Source organism: Aythya marila, assembly GCF_965140915.1.
Source record: "Aythya marila genome assembly, chromosome: 17".
NCBI lineage: Eukaryota > Metazoa > Chordata > Aves > Anseriformes > Anatidae > Aythya > Aythya marila.
In genome coordinates, this window is record NC_139058.1 from 10144698 (window position 1) to 10163474 (window position 18777).

General features: G+C 39.2%; 1 protein-coding gene across 1 annotated transcript; it reads left to right on the forward strand.

Annotated features, from left to right (window-relative positions):
- The first annotated feature begins 1282 nt into the window (after positions 1-1282).
- Positions 1283-15808, forward strand: TOP3B (DNA topoisomerase III beta). The gene is made up of 18 exons (XM_082774458.1): positions 1283-1436; positions 1515-1675; positions 2344-2475; positions 3498-3604; positions 4988-5062; positions 6034-6230; positions 6676-6832; positions 7936-8049; positions 8965-9055; positions 9354-9508; positions 9742-9847; positions 10678-10824; positions 11591-11764; positions 12540-12668; positions 12913-13062; positions 13539-13639; positions 13895-14096; positions 15289-15808. The coding sequence occupies exons 2-18, from the start codon at positions 1606-1608 to the stop codon at positions 15768-15770; spliced, it is 2589 nt and encodes an 862-aa protein (XP_082630584.1). The 5' UTR covers positions 1283-1436; positions 1515-1605; the 3' UTR covers positions 15771-15808.
- Positions 15809-18777: the final 2969 nt, after the last annotated feature.

Consider the following 18777-nt stretch of genomic DNA (forward strand, 5'->3'; position numbering starts at 1 on the left):
CCTTCCAACCTCAACCATTCTGTGATTCTGTGATCTGGGTCTGCTCAGCACTGACCCTGGAGACAGCGATGGGGCAGCCCGGCACACAGGCCTCCTGCTGCCATGGTGAAAGCGTCCTCAGCATGAGAAGTGGAGAGCAAGAGGAAGAGGCCATGAGGGCGAGCACCCAGGACAGTCCCATACCTATGCTGATCTGTGGTTTGACCCTAAATGAGCAATAATGTGTTAATTCCCCACATTTGGTGTGCAGGCCAGCTGTGTGTTGCACACACGTCTGGTTTGGCAGCATGTGTCTCCTCAGCATCCATAGAAGGAGGCCAGACTGCTCGCACCTTGCAAAGCACCCAGGCTGGCACGGGATGCACCGTTTGGTGCAAGTCTGGTGACAAAACTGCTCAAAAAGCGTGGTAGCACTCTTTGGCTCCAAAGCTGTGGCAAATAGCCCTTACAGAGATGTCGCAGGAACCAGTGCCTGCCTGTTCGTGTGAGGACCCAGCTGGCATGGGGCAGGCCAGGAGTGGTCACATCAAGCGTGTGCAGTTGGGAGACTGTGGAGCTGCAGTGTTCACTTCTGGGGAGCGGGAGAAGACTGGTACGGAGGTGTCCGTTAAAACAGCACATGGGCCAAGGAGAGTTGTGTATTGCCTGGTCAGCAGGGACTCCTTTGGCTGGGTTGGTCTTGGTGTGTCCCGTTAAACCAGCTACATGTGTGTGTAGAAGGAAAGCAGAGCGCAGGGGCCCCCAGCACCCAGTCCCTCAGCCCCGCTCAGGAGAGCCCTGGCTGCCCCTTGCAGGTAAGCACAGGCCCGAGTTTGCACGTGTGTTGCGTGTTAAAGAAGAAAAGAGGCGTTGGATTTTGTACAGGGCTTTTAGTAGAGGAAATTAAAAAATATGTATCTGACATATCTGAAGACTCGGTTCCAACTCGCCTCCTGATTATTCCAGCTGCTCCCCAGATGTCAAAGGGAACCAGGCACCGAAACAGAGGAACGCATTTGTTTTAACAGGTCCTAACTTCAGTCATGCTAAAGAACAAAGAGCCCCGAGTTTGTCTCGACTTTTCTTCCACTGGTAACGTGCACATCTACTGACCGCCCGCCAGCCTGCCCGCAGGTGAGCCGCTTCCCTTCACACAGGGCGGGACGCGCGGGCTGGGGCCGCCGTGCCCCGCTGCTCCCCCGCTCCGCCAGGAGTCGCTGCCGCGGGGGGCGGCCCCTTCCCTTCCCTTCCTTCCCTTCCCTTCCCCTCCCATCCTTTTCTTTTTCTTTTCCTTCCCCTTCCCTTCCGGAGCCGTGCCCCGGCAGCGCAAGGGGGGCCGCTGCCTCCCGCCCAGGTGCGGGGCGCCCCTCGCAGCGCCTCAGCGGCCCCCGAGCCCTCAGCGCCCCCCGCCGCCATTTCCCGGCCCGGGGTGCCGGAGCCCCGCGGAGCTGCGAGGTGTGTGTGAGTGTAATCGCGGTTATGTGCTGCTCGACCTGGTTTTGCAGCACGCCCGCCCTGTGTTTTCTCCCCTCCAGGCCAACAGCGGGTTGTGCCCCGTGAGCTGCGTGCTGTGGCTGCAGGAGGCTGCACCGAGCCGCCGAGCGGTGCGGGGCTCGCTGGCCGAAGATGAGGACCGTGCTGATGGTCGCCGAGAAGCCCTCGCTGGCTCAGTCCATCGCCAAGATCCTCTCCAGGGGTAGGAGAGAAAATAAATTGGCTTCGGGCCTTCTCTTCTGCCAGGCTTCACGGGAGGTGAAGTGAGGTTTAGATGCACCCAGGTCGGCTGCTTGGTTGTCTCTGGGGCAGCGCTCACCTGTGAGCAGTGCCTTAGCACAGGTTGCAGCTCTGGCAATAACTGTGTGGTGCTCCATTCTCTTCATTTTATTCTTTTTATTTTAATGTGCTAATGACTGTTCAATTTTATAACTGGAATCTTTGTAGCTGTAGCGTATTGTGGTGCACGTGCTTTCTGGAAAGTGCCAACCAAGCACCTAGTTGCTTTTCAGGGATTTTTGAAGCTATGGCAAATGTTTTTTAAATCGTGTGGAGCACAGAATGAGTTAATTGTTATCTGTACTGACCCAGAAAATGGGTTGTATTTACGTAAGAAACTCCTGGTGGGAGGGAAAAAGTAAAGGAGATTCTGAATAGTTTTGGTGGAAAACGAAGTCTGTTAGAAAAAGTTCTAAAGTGATAATTGACTGGAAAAAAACTTGATCGGAGAGTAGAATTTTGTGACCAGGAAGACCCTAGCTGTCAGACCTAGAAAATAGGGAAAAAAATTAACAAGAAATAATGGTTATTTCATTGGGCGATTTTTGTTTGTTTTAAATCCCATTGATATTTATGATCTTATTCTTACAGGAAACATGTCCTCTCGCAAAGGACTGAATGGTGCATGCTCTGTGCATGAGTACACCGGATCATTTATGGGACAGAGCGCCCATTTCAAGATGACATCTGTGTGTGGTCACGTCATGACTTTGGATTTCATAGGTATTTGTTCACAAAATGTTCTAAGTGATATGATTTGTAAAATTGTCAAGGACTTAACTATTTCCACGATCACTGTTTTCTTCAGGAAGAGCATTAAAGAAAACTAAAGAGGAAAGGAGGGTGACAAGATTGTTTATGTGCAGTAGTTCTTAGCTTGTTTCTAGTCTTCTGGCTGACTTCTTGCATGACTGTAGGCATGCAACTTATGTTTTCAGTACTTGAATTATATTAGTGGAAAAAGAAGGCGGATAAAGTCAGTTTATTAAGCATTAAAAATATTTTACTACTTTGGATGAAAGGTAATTCAGGAATACAGAGTCCAAAGGCATAATCTCTAAAGCACCATAGTGAGCTAGAACAAAATAGTGTGAATGTGGTACGGATCATGTGCAAGGAATCCTGTCACTAACTTGCATTGAAGTGTTGAATTAATCATGTGAGTACTCTTTTTTTCTCTGATCCTAACCACCTCACAATTTTGAGAACTAAGTTCTGAGTTATTTACGCAGTGCTTTAAAGAGGTACAGTATCATGTAATTGCTAACTGTTATCACCAACAAGTACTTCTAGGAAATGGAAATGAACAAATGCAACGATATGAGAAAGTGATGACACAGGAAGCTCCACAGCATAACAGGGCTGAGACATAATAACTGGCCATAAGTAATGAGCAGTAAAACAGTCTGCAGTGTGCTCCTTTTATGTGTGCTGTGAAAACAAGGAAAAATAGTTCCCCCCTTGTCATGACCGGGTTAACTGTACAAAGAGGCTTTTTAATAGCTCATGTTAAAATTACTGAAAGGTGTATAGTGTTTTTTCTTTTGTCTATCATGTCTCAAAATTAGAGCCGCTATTCACACAAAAAGTTAAGGTGTCCCTAGATAACCAGTAAAGCACGATATATTAGGGTAGAAGGCTTTCCAAGACAAATTTTGAAAGCCAAGCATTTTATGAAATAATGTTTTGTTTTGCTTTTTTAAATATATGTTTACAGCTCAACTTAATGCACTTCTGCTTTTCAGGAAAATACAACAGTTGGGACAAGGTGGATCCAGCAGAACTTTTCAGTAAAGCTCCCACAGAAAAGAAAGAAGCTAATCCCAAACTGACCATGGTGAAGTTTTTACAGGTATGCTTTCTTATGAGATGTATTTGAGATGCATCTTTCAGTTTTGTCATTCTTTTGGTTTATTTCCTCTGGAGCATATTCTCTTCAAGGGTAATGTTGTCCTTATTCTTCCTCTGTTGAACACAAAGTGGTGAGATCTATTTTTATCGTTCCAAGAAAAGTGGAACAAATGAAATTATTCTGTGGTCCTGGAAAGCAATAAAAAATACTACTAATTTTCAAAAAACGGTGTAACGGTATTTTGCTCTGAATTAGCCTGGCTTTATTTATAAAAAATAAAAATCTTACGCTTTAGCTAGCACTGTTTAAGAACCAGAAATATAACCCTTTACAAGCTCTTAGAGTGGATCAGTTATCTTCAGTCTAATATAAGAAATTGAGACTGTTTTCACCATAGATGGTCTTCTATTGGAGGGTAATGGCAAAGGATTCCCTGTACTTCAAAATATTTGCTACATACCTTCCCTCTGAGATAAACAAGCCATCAGAAGGCACTGTTCATCACATTGTAGGCTGTTGAATGTTAGATTTATTTATATTTTCCTACTTCATTATAGTGGGCAGCGTTTGGCAGCATGTTATACAATATTCTAGAGTTGCTCTAGAGTAAAAGATAAATGAGTACATTCCTAAATGAGAGCTTTCTTCCCTGCAGAGAGTGGCTTTTTGTTAAAGATTAGATCTTTTTTTTTTAAAAAAAAAAACAAAACAACCCATTGGTTTGTATGCCTTCTGAAATCTTTGCCTTGTTGAACTGACACATGCCTTTGCTTTTTTATTTTTTTTGTCGGTCAATATCTTGCTTCTCAAAATTGGAGTGTTGGATACATGTTTGGCTCATAGCAGCACATGCAAGGCCTAGCTTGTAAATGCTTTAAAATGTCTCTGATTATTGGTCACTTCTCACATGTACTGAGAGGAAAGTGGTCATTTGGATGCCTTTTCAAAATAATACTGTTTCTGGAAAGCAGGTATTTGTGGTATAAAACTGATTTCTGTAAGGTAAATGTAGACTTCATGGTATCTTTACGAGCTAGGAAAGTGGTTCTTGATGTTTTATGTATATAAATTATTTTTTAAAAATGATTTGGGAATTAAGATGCAGAAAGAGGAAAGAACTGTGCCCAAAGTTGCGTGCACAGACTGGGTCAGGTTCATATCCTGCAGAAAAGTATCTCGTAGGCAGACTTCTGGTCCCATGAACAACAGCTTGCTTCTTTCTTCAACCACTGTTTAAGTACAGCAGACTTCTTGTCGCTTCTAATATATTCTTCCAACCCTTTTTGCACCAAATGATTTACCTATGAAATAGAAATAAAAGCTATACAGTTAGTGAGATTTTTTTTTTGAGTTGCTGAAGAACTGTGCTAATTTCTCTCACAGGTGGAGGGGAGAGGCTGTGATTGCATTGTCTTGTGGTTGGACTGTGATAAGGAAGGAGAAAACATCTGTTTTGAAGTAAGATTTCGTTCTAAGATTCATAATGCTGTAATATATTCATTTGTGGCATACAGTACTACCATTATGTTATTCTGATGTACTGATATACAGTACAATTTAAACTAAGTTGAATAAAGATTTAAAGGCATGGAGGCCTTGGTGGAAATAAATGTTTTTAAGTTGTCAGTTAAAAAGTATAAACAATTTCATAGATGTTGCTCATCTGAGATGAATAAGAAGGTCTCTTAAAAGTTCAAACATTCCAGTGCTTTGAGAATCAGACTGTTTCAAAGCTGGAGTAGTTATTTTGCTATCTGTATAAAACTTAATTTCTATCATCCTTGATTCATTAGGTGATTAGACACTTTTGAGCTAAGAAGCTGCTTTTAAGCAGCAAGAGTTTAAGCAGCTTAGTGGCTGCTTACAGCAGCAAGAGTTTGGACTCTGCCCACAATAGGTATAGAACTAAAATTTTGCACAAAGATTATTTTTTAAATACCCTATTCCCAGAAGTCTACATGAAAGCTATTTTTTGTCTTTTTTTTTAATTTTATTTTTTTATTTTTTAAAAAATGACTTCATTTTATCAAGTATTTAAGTTCTTTAAATACCACTATTTCATAACTGTGCCCTGGTAATACATAGAAGTAAACTGGGATAGAAACAGATACATGCTCACCAAAAGATGCTGCAGCTGCACTGGTGGATTTATTCGCCCTTAGCTAAGAATAGTGCTTCACTTCCGGCAGTTGCTGTTTAATAAATAAACCCTTCAATTTTGCCCATTCTTAATACACTTCTGAGAGCATGACAAATGCTGTTCTTATCAGTTAATGTATTGCCATGACATCTTCTGAATGAAGAAAATTACGTGTCAGCAAACATTTTGTGGGGAGTGTTTTTTTTTTTTTTTCCTCCTCTAAAGAGAAAAAATGACTTCAGCCCTTAGCTTTCAATTACTTACAAAATATGCTTCTGATCTTCATTAGGTTCTTGATGCTGTTCTTCCTGTTATGAACAAACCTCGTAGCACCGAAAGGACGATTTATAGAGCTAAATTCAGTTCCATTACTGACACAGACATCTGCAATGCCATGAATCATTTGGGAGAACCCAATCGCAATGAAGCTCTGTCAGTGGATGCCCGCCAGGAGCTGGACCTTAGAATTGGCTGTGCATTTACAAGGTGACAGCACAGATTACAGACGGTTTTGTGAAAGGTTCAGCAATACTGCTCTGTCCACAAAATATGCCTTAAAGCTGTAGTGGCTAATTCTGCTGAGCACCAAACCAAACAATTTTATGCATGGACAAATAAAAAGAAATTTATAGAAAGCGTTACGGCTTTAACTGAGCTAAGATAAAGTACATCAGCAGCTGTTATATACTCTTCCTTTATGACTTGCTCCCACATTTCTTTCTGAATAAACAAGATTCTGTGAGGCAAAGTATTTATGACTTCTTTAGCTTTAAGACTTGATGTTTCTGAGATTGCTCTTTTTTTTTTTTTTTGACAAATACGTGAATGACTGAATAGATTATTCATTTATGTCTATAAAAGTTTATGAAATTTTTTGCTTTTCATGGGAATGAGCATATTAATGTACTTGTTCCTGTATTTTTTTTCTTAGATTTCAGACTAAGTATTTTCAGGGGAAATATGGAAATTTAGACAGCTCTCTCATCTCCTTTGGGCCATGTCAGACGCCAACACTTGGATTCTGTGTTGAAAGGCATGACAAAATCCAGTCATTTAAGCCTGAGACTTACTGGGTGCTGCAAGCTAAAGTAAGCTTTACAATACTTGTTTGGTAAAAATATGTGTTCCTTGTATACAAAGAAATGTGCTTATTTCCATTTTGTCCATTCATAAATTTGTAGTTGCTGACAAGAATTCACAATGCCTACAATTTACTTGTGTGCTTTCATTCAGTTCACATGTGTGTCACCACTCTCTCTAGAACAGATTCCAGGATGTCAGTTTTTTGTATTAAAGTGGTTATTGTGTGCTGCTTATAAGAATTCTTCAGCGTTAACCAGCTAAGCTTAGACTCAGCCAGAAAGACTACTTGAAACGGTTTGCCTTTGTTCCCTGGGGTCCTTGGACTGACTGTGGTGTTAATTTGAATCCAAGAATTAATTAGGCTGCCAGCAAACATTGGCATTGCTGAGTATTGGAATTTTAAAGCAAATAAAATGCTCATTGTGTTAATTGGCAATTGAGTCCTCTGAATACTTTGGCAGCTTATGGCAGTTTTATAGCCTTGCTGCTGTCCAAGCTCTGAGAGCAAACTAACATGATTTTACTGCTTGTGATGACAAGGATTGTTTAAACAAATAAAAGATAGATGGTAAAAAGTTGCCGTTTTTAGATTTTAAAACAAATAATAATAGAAGAAGAAATCTAGCATCTACTCTCATCTGTTCTCTGATGCATCTCATTCATGTGTGTCATACCAGGAAGTATTTGTTGCCTGTTTTCAGAGTTTCTTGCGCTCATATTGTCTGGTTCATATTTATTTTTGTATGTGGGACTTGAAACATGACCTAGTTACATTGTACTTTTAATACAAAAAATTAGTTTAGCTAGATCAAAATGATAAGCTTTAAATTTCAGCCTGCTTCAACCCTTGCTATTCCTTGCAGAAAAATAAGTATGGTATTTCAGTTAACTGCAAGAATAATTCTAGTCACTCTCGTGGCCCCTGAACTCAACATACTCTGTCTTTCTCAGAAGTCCCTGGGAAAAAGAGTATAACTGCATGTTTGGAGCACTTGTGTTGCAGAACGAGTATTATTAGGGTTTGCTTGCTGGATTGTTGTTGGAATTTTGCATTCTCACACTTTCAGTAATAGTGTTGGTGGCAATTAATTTTTTTTTTGTCCATTAGGTGAATCCTGAGAAAGAAAGTTCTCTGACTTTGGATTGGGATAGAGTGAGGGTGTTTGATCGTGAGATTGCTCAAATGTTCCTGAATATAACGAAGATGGCAAAAGAAGCAAAGGTATGAATACGTATGAAGTGTTGATAGAGCATGTTTCGCATTAATGAAATACTGTGTAATATCTCATCTGCTGCATGTTGTTTTTTGTTAAAGAGGGGTGTAGAATATCATCTGTATCTTCTTTTTTATTATTATTTATTCCATTCAACTTTGTATAGAAGAGAATAAAAGGCAAGAGGTTCTTGATTGTATTTCATATTATGCTAGTGTGGTCATCTCAACAGAAAGCCCATTCTTAATATTGACTTCGGAAATGATCATCATTCGTGATAGAAAGTCTTCATTACTAAACCTGCTGAGAAATACAGTTCAGAACTCTCCGAGCAGACCTCTTATTTCCCATGAGACACTGTATAAATCAGAATTTAATTACTTATATGGCAATATTCCTGCAGTTAAATTTTTAATCATGTGTATGGTACAGTCTTTATAGCCAATTAACTTGTAATTCTGTTCTGTTCAATACTTGTTTGGCAGTATGTTTGGATTTAAGTGTTTACAGCCATCAGGGTTCAAAGACTGCATAATGCTTTTAAAAATCTGGATCCTTATAGTTAGGACCATTACTTGGATTAAGCATTAAATCCTTGCAGCACCGACATATGTGCTGCTTAGTTAAACGAGAAGTAAGATAGCAATAAGCTACCTTGCTGCATTTCCACTTGCAGGTCTAATCTTATAGCACAAAGGAACCTCAGGACTATAACTTTAGAATTTGGTAAAACTGTCTATAGTCAGATTTCCTAAAGTAAAAATACATGGATATTGGTGGTTACTGCTCTAAGAAAAAAAAACATATGATATGAGAGCAACAGGTAATGTTAGGTACACCATGTGGTTTTAGTCATAATGGAAGTGATATATTTATCAGTTACCAAACTTCAAAACTTTTACTGGAAAAATACTATTTTCTAGGTAGAATCTGTGAGTAAAAAAGAGAAGGTGAAGCAGAGACCACTGGCTCTGAACACGGTAGAAATGCTACGAGTGGCCAGTGCTGCTTTAGGTATGTGTACAAGTTCAGATTTTCACACTGATTTAAAGCAAAATACCTTGGCTTCTCAGCAGAAATAAGCATATACATATTTTGATAGTGTCCTTTCCCTATAATGTATCATTTTGGGGAACAAATTTAGAAAGCATGTCAAAAGCGAAGTGCTGGGTAAGATCAAGGTGACAAGTCTTACAGAAAGGCTGAACTGATTTATTTAAATGCTTCAATAATGAATACTTCTAGACACAGCAAACAAAATCATGTACGTATCACTGTGATTGTGATTTCCTTCTCTCATACCCCTTCTCAGGAATGGGTCCGCAGCATGCCATGCAAATAGCAGAGCGTCTTTATATGCAGGGTTACATTAGCTACCCTCGAACAGAAACTACCCATTATCCAGAAAACTTTGACTTGAAAGGATGTTTGAGACAACAAGCCAATAATCCCTACTGGGCAGAAACTGTGAGTACATGAAGCAAAACCTGTACTGTTCAACAGATTGTTCTCTAGTCTGTGTTTCAGATATGTCTTACCTGGTATGTCTTGGTCTGTAGTTTTTTGCAAACAGTTAATGTCTGTAATTGCTTCTACTTATGGACATAGTATTGTTATGAATTTGATCTGAAAAGTTTCTTAACCTGATAATAGAGACCTGTTATCCACTTCAGTCTATTTTCTCTCTTGTCCTTCACCAGGTAAAAGCATTGCTATCAGAAGGCATTAATCGTCCAAGGAAAGGCCATGATGCAGGGGACCATCCTCCCATCACTCCAATGAAAGCTGCAACAGAAGCAGAATTGGGTATAGACAAATTGAGTAGCACTAGAACACTACAAGGAAACTGGTTCTTTGGGTTATAGGGGCTGGGTTGAAAATCCCTGAGTTTTAACATAAAATATAATTATCTGAATTTCAGGAACGGGTGAGAGAGCAGACTTTCTTAACTTTAATTTCTGATAACAGTGAAGATCAGAGCTGGTCTGCTCTTCACTAATTGATCCTTAGCACCCTAAAACTGTTAAGAACAGGGAGTAGCCAACTTAATATTGTATTTCAAACTTCCATTTAGAGAAATTTGCGCCTTAGTAGTAGCTCCTAAATACTGAAACTTGATTGTATGTGTCTGTAAATCAGACTTTAACTGTATTTTAAATGGGTCTCTATGGTTTGTGTTACTTACATTAGAATGTAAGATTTGACTTTATGCTGTAATCCCTCAAAAGATAATTTAAAACTTATAAGAAAATACAGTAAATGGATTGTGCTGTTCATTAGGAATAACGAAGATTGTTGTAGAACACTGGTAAATTCTGATTTTCAGGAATCAGTGAAATAATCTCTGATATTCAAACTTTTAACATACTTAGTTTTTCTAACTGTAAAGGTTATTAAATGGCCATGTATTAAGTGGCCACAGCTAGATGGTATATTGAAAGCACAAGAGTAAGAATTAGTTCCTGTTCGTAGCAGTATAACGTCTCTACTACATGATTTTGATGGACTTTTGAATTTTATTTTAATGTACCAGTTTTTCCTGTGATAGACGTGGAAATCTGGTGAAAAATTTAGTGCAAATTTTATGTAGAGCTGCAGGACTTGATTTGTGGGACTAAGATTTTGTTTATCTTCAGGTGGAGATGGATGGCGACTATATGAGTACATAACTAGGCATTTTATTGCCACCGTGAGCGCTGATTGCAAGTACCTACAAACGACCATTTCTTTCAGTATCGGCCCTGAACGGTTTACCTGTATTGGAAAACTGGTAACTTCACCAGGTAAGACTAGCCAGGAAGTAAGTAGCTAGCTACAGATTATTATTTTTCCCATATATACATTGAATGGATATAAAAGTGAAGTTTTGGGGTCAAATAGAATTTTGAAGACTTTTTATTTTTGCAGCCATTAAAGTCACAAGGACCAAACCTTTGTCTTCGTTTCCGTACTTCAATTACACTAGAAAAAGTCCTATTTTTCATGTAGTAGTCTCAAGAGTTAATGCTACACTTGCCAGTGTAAAGACAGTCTTTTTTTTAGACAGCAAGTGTCTTTTGTGGTTTAGTTTATACAAAGATGGATTTTTTTTTTTTCCCATTAGCGTAAGAAAATCGGTTACCACTCAGTAAGAAGAGTGTAGTACCCCACCACTGAGATTTTCATGGCAAGCAAGCCCAATAGTCTTTTACGTTAATACAACTTACTTTTTGCATTTTCTTAACAAGCTCTTCCCAGCCATTTGGTAAGACTTCTGGAACTATGCTTTCATTCAAGGAAAGATTTTTTATTTTTATTTTATTTTATTTTTTTTTACTCTCCATACATCATCCCTGACACAAGTCACCCACAAAACAGATTTGATGCAGTGTTGTGGGAGATCTTGTCTCTTGATATAGTATTTCAAATATTGTCTGCGTGGTATGGCATCAGTCTGTATGTATGGCAAACCTTGATCTGTATAGTGCAGCCCATGTTAAAATTAGAAGCATATATCTTGACCTTTTGAAAGCTGTGAAGATAATCTCTCATTACTTTGTTTACCTCCAGGGTTCACAGAAATTATGCCTTGGCACAGCATCCCATTAGAAGAGAGCCTTCCGCACTGTGAGAAAGGAGATCTTTTTCCAATTGGTGAAATAAAATTGCTGGAAAAGCAAACCAGCCCTCCTGATTACCTGACAGAAGCAGAACTTATCACTCTGATGGAAAAGCATGGCATTGGTATGAACTCACTTAAATTACGTTATCCTGTAATGCATCTATCAAGAGAGCAAAGGGTCTGAATCATTTCTCTGAGCTATCTCTGTCAGCAGTGACCTTTCAGTATTCATTTGAATAGGTTCAGTAGTGATCCTTTTCCTTTTGAACCACAATAGCATCTCTTAGTGGACAGTGGACTCTCTATTCCCAATATTCCTTTCCCCTTCTTATTCTTATGCCTAGTTTCTGGCTAAAGCAACATTCTTTCATAATCCATCATTGTTGCTTCTTTGTTAGAAAGATCTGGTGTTGTGTGGAAGAATACATGTACTATTCTTAGGAATGATTACCTGTCAGAACAGCATGCTTCAGCTCTGCTGTCTCCAGTAGCCTTTCTGTGTCTTATTCTACAATTTATCACAATATTAATTTTCTTTTTCGATCTGACTTGCTTCATTCAATACATTTTCATAAACAAGTTCAGTCAAAAACAACATAGTCTCTAACTTCCCTGTATTTTTCCAGAACAAGTGATTGTGAGAATAGCTATCTTCCCATCTCTAATTCCTTGGAAGAGATGAAAGGATTTAGGTCAAAATACATATTTCAGACTTTTCATAACTGCAAAGGAACATAGGCGTTACTAGATAATTACCCATTGGAAACAGGGTAGCAATAAAAAGGTATATGCATTTTAAGCTAAGAAATGTTATAATATGACGTAAAACCAGAGAAGTCAGAAATAATTAATTTGGTGAAAGCTTTGATGGATGTATTGTCTTCCTTTGTGTGGCAGGAACTGATGCAAGTATTCCAGTCCACATCAACAACATTTGCCAGCGAAACTATGTCACGGTAGAGAGTGGTCGGAGACTAAAGCCTACAAATCTTGGAATTGTTCTGGTTCATGGTTATTACAAAATAGGTCAGTCAAATACTCTTCACCCAAAATCCATCCTCTTACCTTTTGGCTCCTTCAGTACGTCAAAGGCTGTTGTCACTGTATAAGTAATGTTTGTGTCTGAAATGATGCATCTAGGAAAGTATTACTAATTCCACAAGCTATAATAATTAAAACTTGTTTATATCAGTTTATGTATGAGGCAATTTTCTACTGTTTCTGATATTTCATTACTGCTTCGTTGCTGACATCTCTGGTTTTCTGTTAGATGCAGAATTAGTTCTTCCTACAATTCGCAGTGCTGTGGAAAAGCAACTCAACTTAATAGCTCTGGGTAAAGCAAATTACCATCAGGTCCTGGAGCACACCCTTGACATCTTCAAAAGGAAATTTCACTATTTTGTGGATTCTATTGCAGGTAAAACTTGTTTTACATGTAAAATTCTATGCAACTACTTAATTGTTGTAAAGACACTATTAGAAATTACCTAAGTATTAGGTTGCTTTTTCAGGGGTTTAGGCTCACTGAAAATCATGCTATGACTGAGAGTTTCCAGTCATATGAATTCTCTCTCCAAAGGGAAATAAACTCAATCAAGTCTCTAAAATTCCATTTCAAACTTATTTGTGACTGTGTAGTGTTGAGTTCTGAAAAGCTGCAGACTAGCTGAAGTACTTACCCCAGTGTGTTCATGTGTGCCTATTGAAAAACTCTTTAAATAAAAAGTCATCTTAAAGAGAGAAGAGCATTGTGAATAAGCTATTCACAATAACTAGTTGAAATAAGCTGTTGACTATTCCCATTACATCTTCACGGGTCCTGTAGATGATTTTGTGCAAGGTTTCCTCCTAGGAATTAGAATTCTAACATAAATGTAATCATCTCTTCTGCAGGTATGGATGAGCTGATGGAAGTGTCTTTTTCACCCTTAGCTGCTACGGGTAAACCTCTTTCCCGCTGTGGCAAATGCCATCGTTTCATGAAGTATATTCAGGTAAGTTCATGTCACACTTGTATTTTAAACTTCACTTGCTGGCCGACGTTGAGTTGAAACCCTCTTTCCGTTACTGAATTTGGATTCAAATGTGGTTGTCAAGAATGGATTTCTTGGGGAGGGGTGGAAAGACAAGAAGTCTGATGGAGCTTTTCCATGGGTTACGAACCAGACAGTGGTCGCAGTTGGATTTCCTGTGAGTTTTGAACCCTACTGACAACACAGATGTTCTGGAGATTTATTTTCTCTTTCCAGGCCAAACCAAGTCGTCTGCACTGCTCTCACTGTGACGACACCTACAGTCTCCCACAGAATGGTACAATTAAACTCTACAAAGAGTTGCGTTGCCCCCTGGATGACTTTGAGCTGGTGCTGTGGTCTTCTGGATCCAGAGGAAAGAGCTACCCTCTCTGTCCATACTGTTACAACCATCCTCCTTTCAGGGACATGAAAAAAGGTAGGAATTTTGTGAACATGCAGGCATCAACTTCACTTGAAATACATTAGGTACAGTGTTATGGACTGTACTTTTAAAATAGTTTTTAATGAGGGTTGCCTAGTATAAAGGGCTACTCAAATCATATTAGATACCTAAAATTCGTATCAAAATAGCTGAACAAAATGTGTTAGTTCTGAACACGATTACTTTTTGCTTTAATCACCACTGGCAAAGATGTTAGTCATCTTTGCAAAAGTTTCCCATGTATGTTATTGAATACAAGAGAGACTATTCTTATTACATTCACTGTAAGACAGAAGAGAGAGGCTAGTAAGTTTTAAACTGTTCTTGTTATTTCAGTAGCCCTAGAATTTAGTGAAAGCTGTTTTCACTGAAATTGCTGTGTTTTGTGCATGAATTCAAATACCACAAGATTGGCTATTTTTGAAGTGACCTTTTTTTTTAAAATGGCTTATGTGGAGTGGCTAGAGAAACACTTTACTGTTAGTCACATAGCCACGTCTTAAAATTTTTAGAGAAATAACTCGGAATGCTGAATGGACCACAACAGGTTTTATGAAGCCAAATAAGAAATTAACTTATTTGCATGAAGGTGACTTTTCTAATGCACCATATATGGATGGGATATAGTTTAAAGCCAGCCCTGAGAGTAGGGGAATTGTATTTTGATGCAAAGATAATGTCCTTTGACAACTTGTAGCACACTAAAGGGAAAAAGTAGCAGTTGGTATAATAAATGGCAGATCAAAACTTATTTTAGGTAGTGCTTGGAAGCTCTGACTGCATATCAGGAGCTTTTTGGCATCTTTTTATTACCATCTTTTAATTAAAAATGTCTTATGCTGCTAGCGTACAGTGCAAGTATTAAATGAAATAGCTAGGATCCGTACATTTCACTGAAAACAAGTTGGTTTTTTTTAATCATTAATATATCCAAGCTTCATGTACTGTACATTGGCATTGTCTGGGAATTCTGAAAGCCATTAATAAAAAAGAAAATAGAGGAAGGGATTATGCTGAGTATCTGAAAAAGGCAGATTGCCTTTAGGGGATATGTTCCTCTGTGCAGTGGTTTAGAAAACCTGTAATATACTAAACTGTCTTTCAGTTCTGTGTTTCTCTTCCTGCAAACTATGTAGTGGTGCTGTAGAGGGTTCCTTGTGGTATAGTTTTACTCTTCTTCCACCAGGAATGGGCTGTAATGAATGCACCCACCCCACATGCCAGCATTCTCTTAGCATGCTTGGAATTGGGCAGTGCGTTGAATGTGAGAATGGGGTTCTGGTGCTAGACTCGACATCAGGTCCCAAGTGGAAGATGGCCTGCAACAAATGCAACGTGATCGTGCACTTCTTTGAGAATGCCCACAAAGTCCGAGTGTCACCAGAGACCTGTGACTTGTGTGATGCAGCCCTTGTGGACGTAGATTTTAACAAAGCCAAATCTCCTCTACCTGGTGATGAGACCCAGCATTCCGGCTGCGTATTCTGTGACCCTGTGTTTCAAGACCTGGTGGAGCTGAAACATGCAGCCATGAGGCACCCCATGCACCGTGGGGGACAAGGAAGAAGGCAAGGTCGAGGAAGAGGTAAAGGCCGGAGGCCTGGAGGAAGACCCAATCCAAAGAAACCCAAGGACAAAATGGCAGCTCTGGCCGCTTACTTTGTATAACTACTGCACAATAAAAAAAAAAAAAAATAAACTTCTTATAAAAATTTGTTTCTCTTTAAGTTCATTTTAAGTATTTCTGATCTTTATCACTTTCCTGCCCTTAGAAAAGTTAAAGGGGTATAACAGTCCGAGATTTAATCATGGTTTAATCAGCAAACAAACCTTCAGGATGATCAGTTAGTGACTAAGCCTTTAAGCTTTTAATTGTAATTCAATTGTCCAAGTGGACTTCACAAACAGGAAGGAGACTGAAAAAGTCTACCTATACTGTTACTTGTGGCTAATAGAAAGGAAATGAAATTTTCCTCTTCTGTCATTTCCAAAGCCTTTGTCAGCAAAACGAATGCCAGGAGTATAATAGCTGATTAAGATCGGTGTAACGCTGCTACTTCTTTTAGATGTGGAATGGGCTTTGTTTTATTTTATCTGACTTCTCATCTTCTAGTAAATGATTAGTAGCCTCAGATTTTTAATTATCTGCAATAATAAGAGCACTACAAATCTGCCTCTCTGCTGTGTATAATAATATGTGAGAATAATGCCAATAGACATACAAATTGGAAATCCCAAACATGAAGGGGAATGTCTGTCTTGAGTAGTGATTCCCAAATAACGGTCCATGCAGCCAGGTATCTTTAGGTCAGTGAGTCACAGTGAAGTGAGACCTCCTCCCACTGCTGGAGGACAGATAGAGCTCTCATGCTCTTCTTTTCCTCTGTTCATGTAGCTGATCATACCTGATCTAATACAGTTTGTAATGTCTGCACCCCATATTGTCATTTTAGTGTTGGCGAGTTTTATCATTAAGAGGAGCGTCCTTGTGGTTCATTATATGGAGCTGTATCTAACCACTGGGTGCCACGCTACAAAACCTAATTTTGTGCAAGTATGTAATACTCTCTCCTTTCCTTCCATGTGCACATAGCCAGTCCATCTGATCAGGTACAGTTTGTATCATCTGTATCCCCAAAACATTTTCAGTGCTTGTTGTGGTCGGATGAGAGGACACCATCGGTTTTACTTGCTGCAAAGGCTGCTGCATTTGAACGCAGAATACGCAGAGCAACGTGACACGTGATTAACTCGAAACAGAGTGGAAAGATGAGTCCCTGCAAAAGGTATTGTGCAACCCTACTGTTCTAATTGGCACTGTGTGCAGTTATTGAACAAGAGAAAACACAAAACACTGCAGCCCCCTGTTCCTTTGATCAAATATTTATATAGTTACAGCTCAAACATGACCTATATTTTAATAGTATTACTTAAAAGACAGATTTAAGTAGATTTTTTTTTTCCCCTGTAATTTTTGTGTGTTTTTATCACAAATAACTTAGTTTTATCACAAACTAAGTCAGCTTTCTGGTAAAAACAAACTCTTCGTATCTCCCTTAGCTTAGATTGAGTAGTTTATTCTCTTGAAGTTAATCTTGCTGTAACATCTTCAGCCATAAAGCTTAGCATAAACCGTAGTAATTTTCAGAGGGGATTGTATTGATTCTGTTGTTCAAGCCCTTTCTTACCTCCTGTAGTTTGCTTGGATGCACTAGGATACTGCTTTAAAAATACCTGTGTGTTCAGCTAGCTTCTGCTGCTGCATATGCCAGTGGCTGGGATTTGTGCAATACGTTGAGTGGCCCTGAAAGTGTAGGAAACCTGTCATTAGTCATTCCATGTGGCTTTTGACCTGTGTGGGAAATGTTTTTTTTTTTTTTTTTTTTTTTTTAATTATTATTATTTAAAAAAAATGTATTTATTTATTATGTTTTTATTTTGGCCATTTTCAGACAAACATTTCCTTGTAAAATCTCTTTGCTGAATTAGCCCCAGCAGACATTAAGTGCTGGGAACTTTCTGTCATGCTTGGAACGAACTTTTTAAGTGTTCTGGCAGGTTTGAGTAGCTCCCTTTTATCTACCACAGATGGCGAAGATCTTTCTGCCTGTGCCTGAGGAATGAAGGCACTGCAGGATGTGCCCCAGCGGGCTCTCAGTGCTGTGACCTGGCACACAGGCTGGCGATAATGATTGTCTTCAGAGTGGAGTGGAAAGAAGGTGGAGATGACAAGTGCTTCCAGTTTTTGTTTAAAACTTTAGAGGCACGTTCCTGGGATTGCTTTATGAGGTGTGAGAGAGCAAGAATTTTCTTAAAAATGTTGAAGTTGCTGGAGATGTTGCTAACAGTAAGGTGAGCACTGAATGGATCGCGTCTGCGATTCTTACTGAAGAAATAGGAGTTACAGCTTATGAAATAAATCTCTTCTAATTTTGGTTTACATTCCATGGAAAAAGCTCAGGAGAAAGCTTTTACAATTTAGGTAAGTTACTTCATGAAGTACTGTTAGTCAGTTTTAAAGAGAAGAGATTATTTTGTCTCACATAGGTGATGAAACAAAAATGAATTGATCTGTGCTATATTGTTGCATGCTTGTCCACCCCTGAGATGGCAGTAGCACATTCTAGGACTCTTGCTTTTGTCACCGTGGTGTGAGAGAAGTAGCAGTTGGTCTCCCTGGAAAGTTGATGCCAAAAAATGGACAGATGATGCTCAGGAATATAGCAAATATCAAAATACAGAGTTTGGTCTGATGGTTGTATGGAAAGGAAGGGGGGGAAAAAAAAGTCAGATCTCTGATGGAAACAGGGAAAAGATGCTGTGCGGACAAAAAACATGTCTGAAAGTGATCAGTGGCCATCTTGGGGCTAGTAATACTGAAGGGGTGACTTCATCCCATACCTATGGTTACTCATCTAAATCATTCAACTTTTAAAAACAATTTTTGTTCTTGGAACTGCCAGTAAGGAGTGGTCATAAGGATGCTGCAGCTTTCCCTCTTGGCTGGTTTCCCAGCAGTCTTTGAAAGTAGTTTTTGGTCTTCCCTATGTGAAGCCACTGTAGGGCTGCACAGTATGTACTTTTTGTTTTTCCAAAGATAATTGCATGTGGGATAAATCTTGAGCAAGGCTCATGCTCGTGAATGAATTTTGTGAGGAATGAAGTTGGAAGTTGC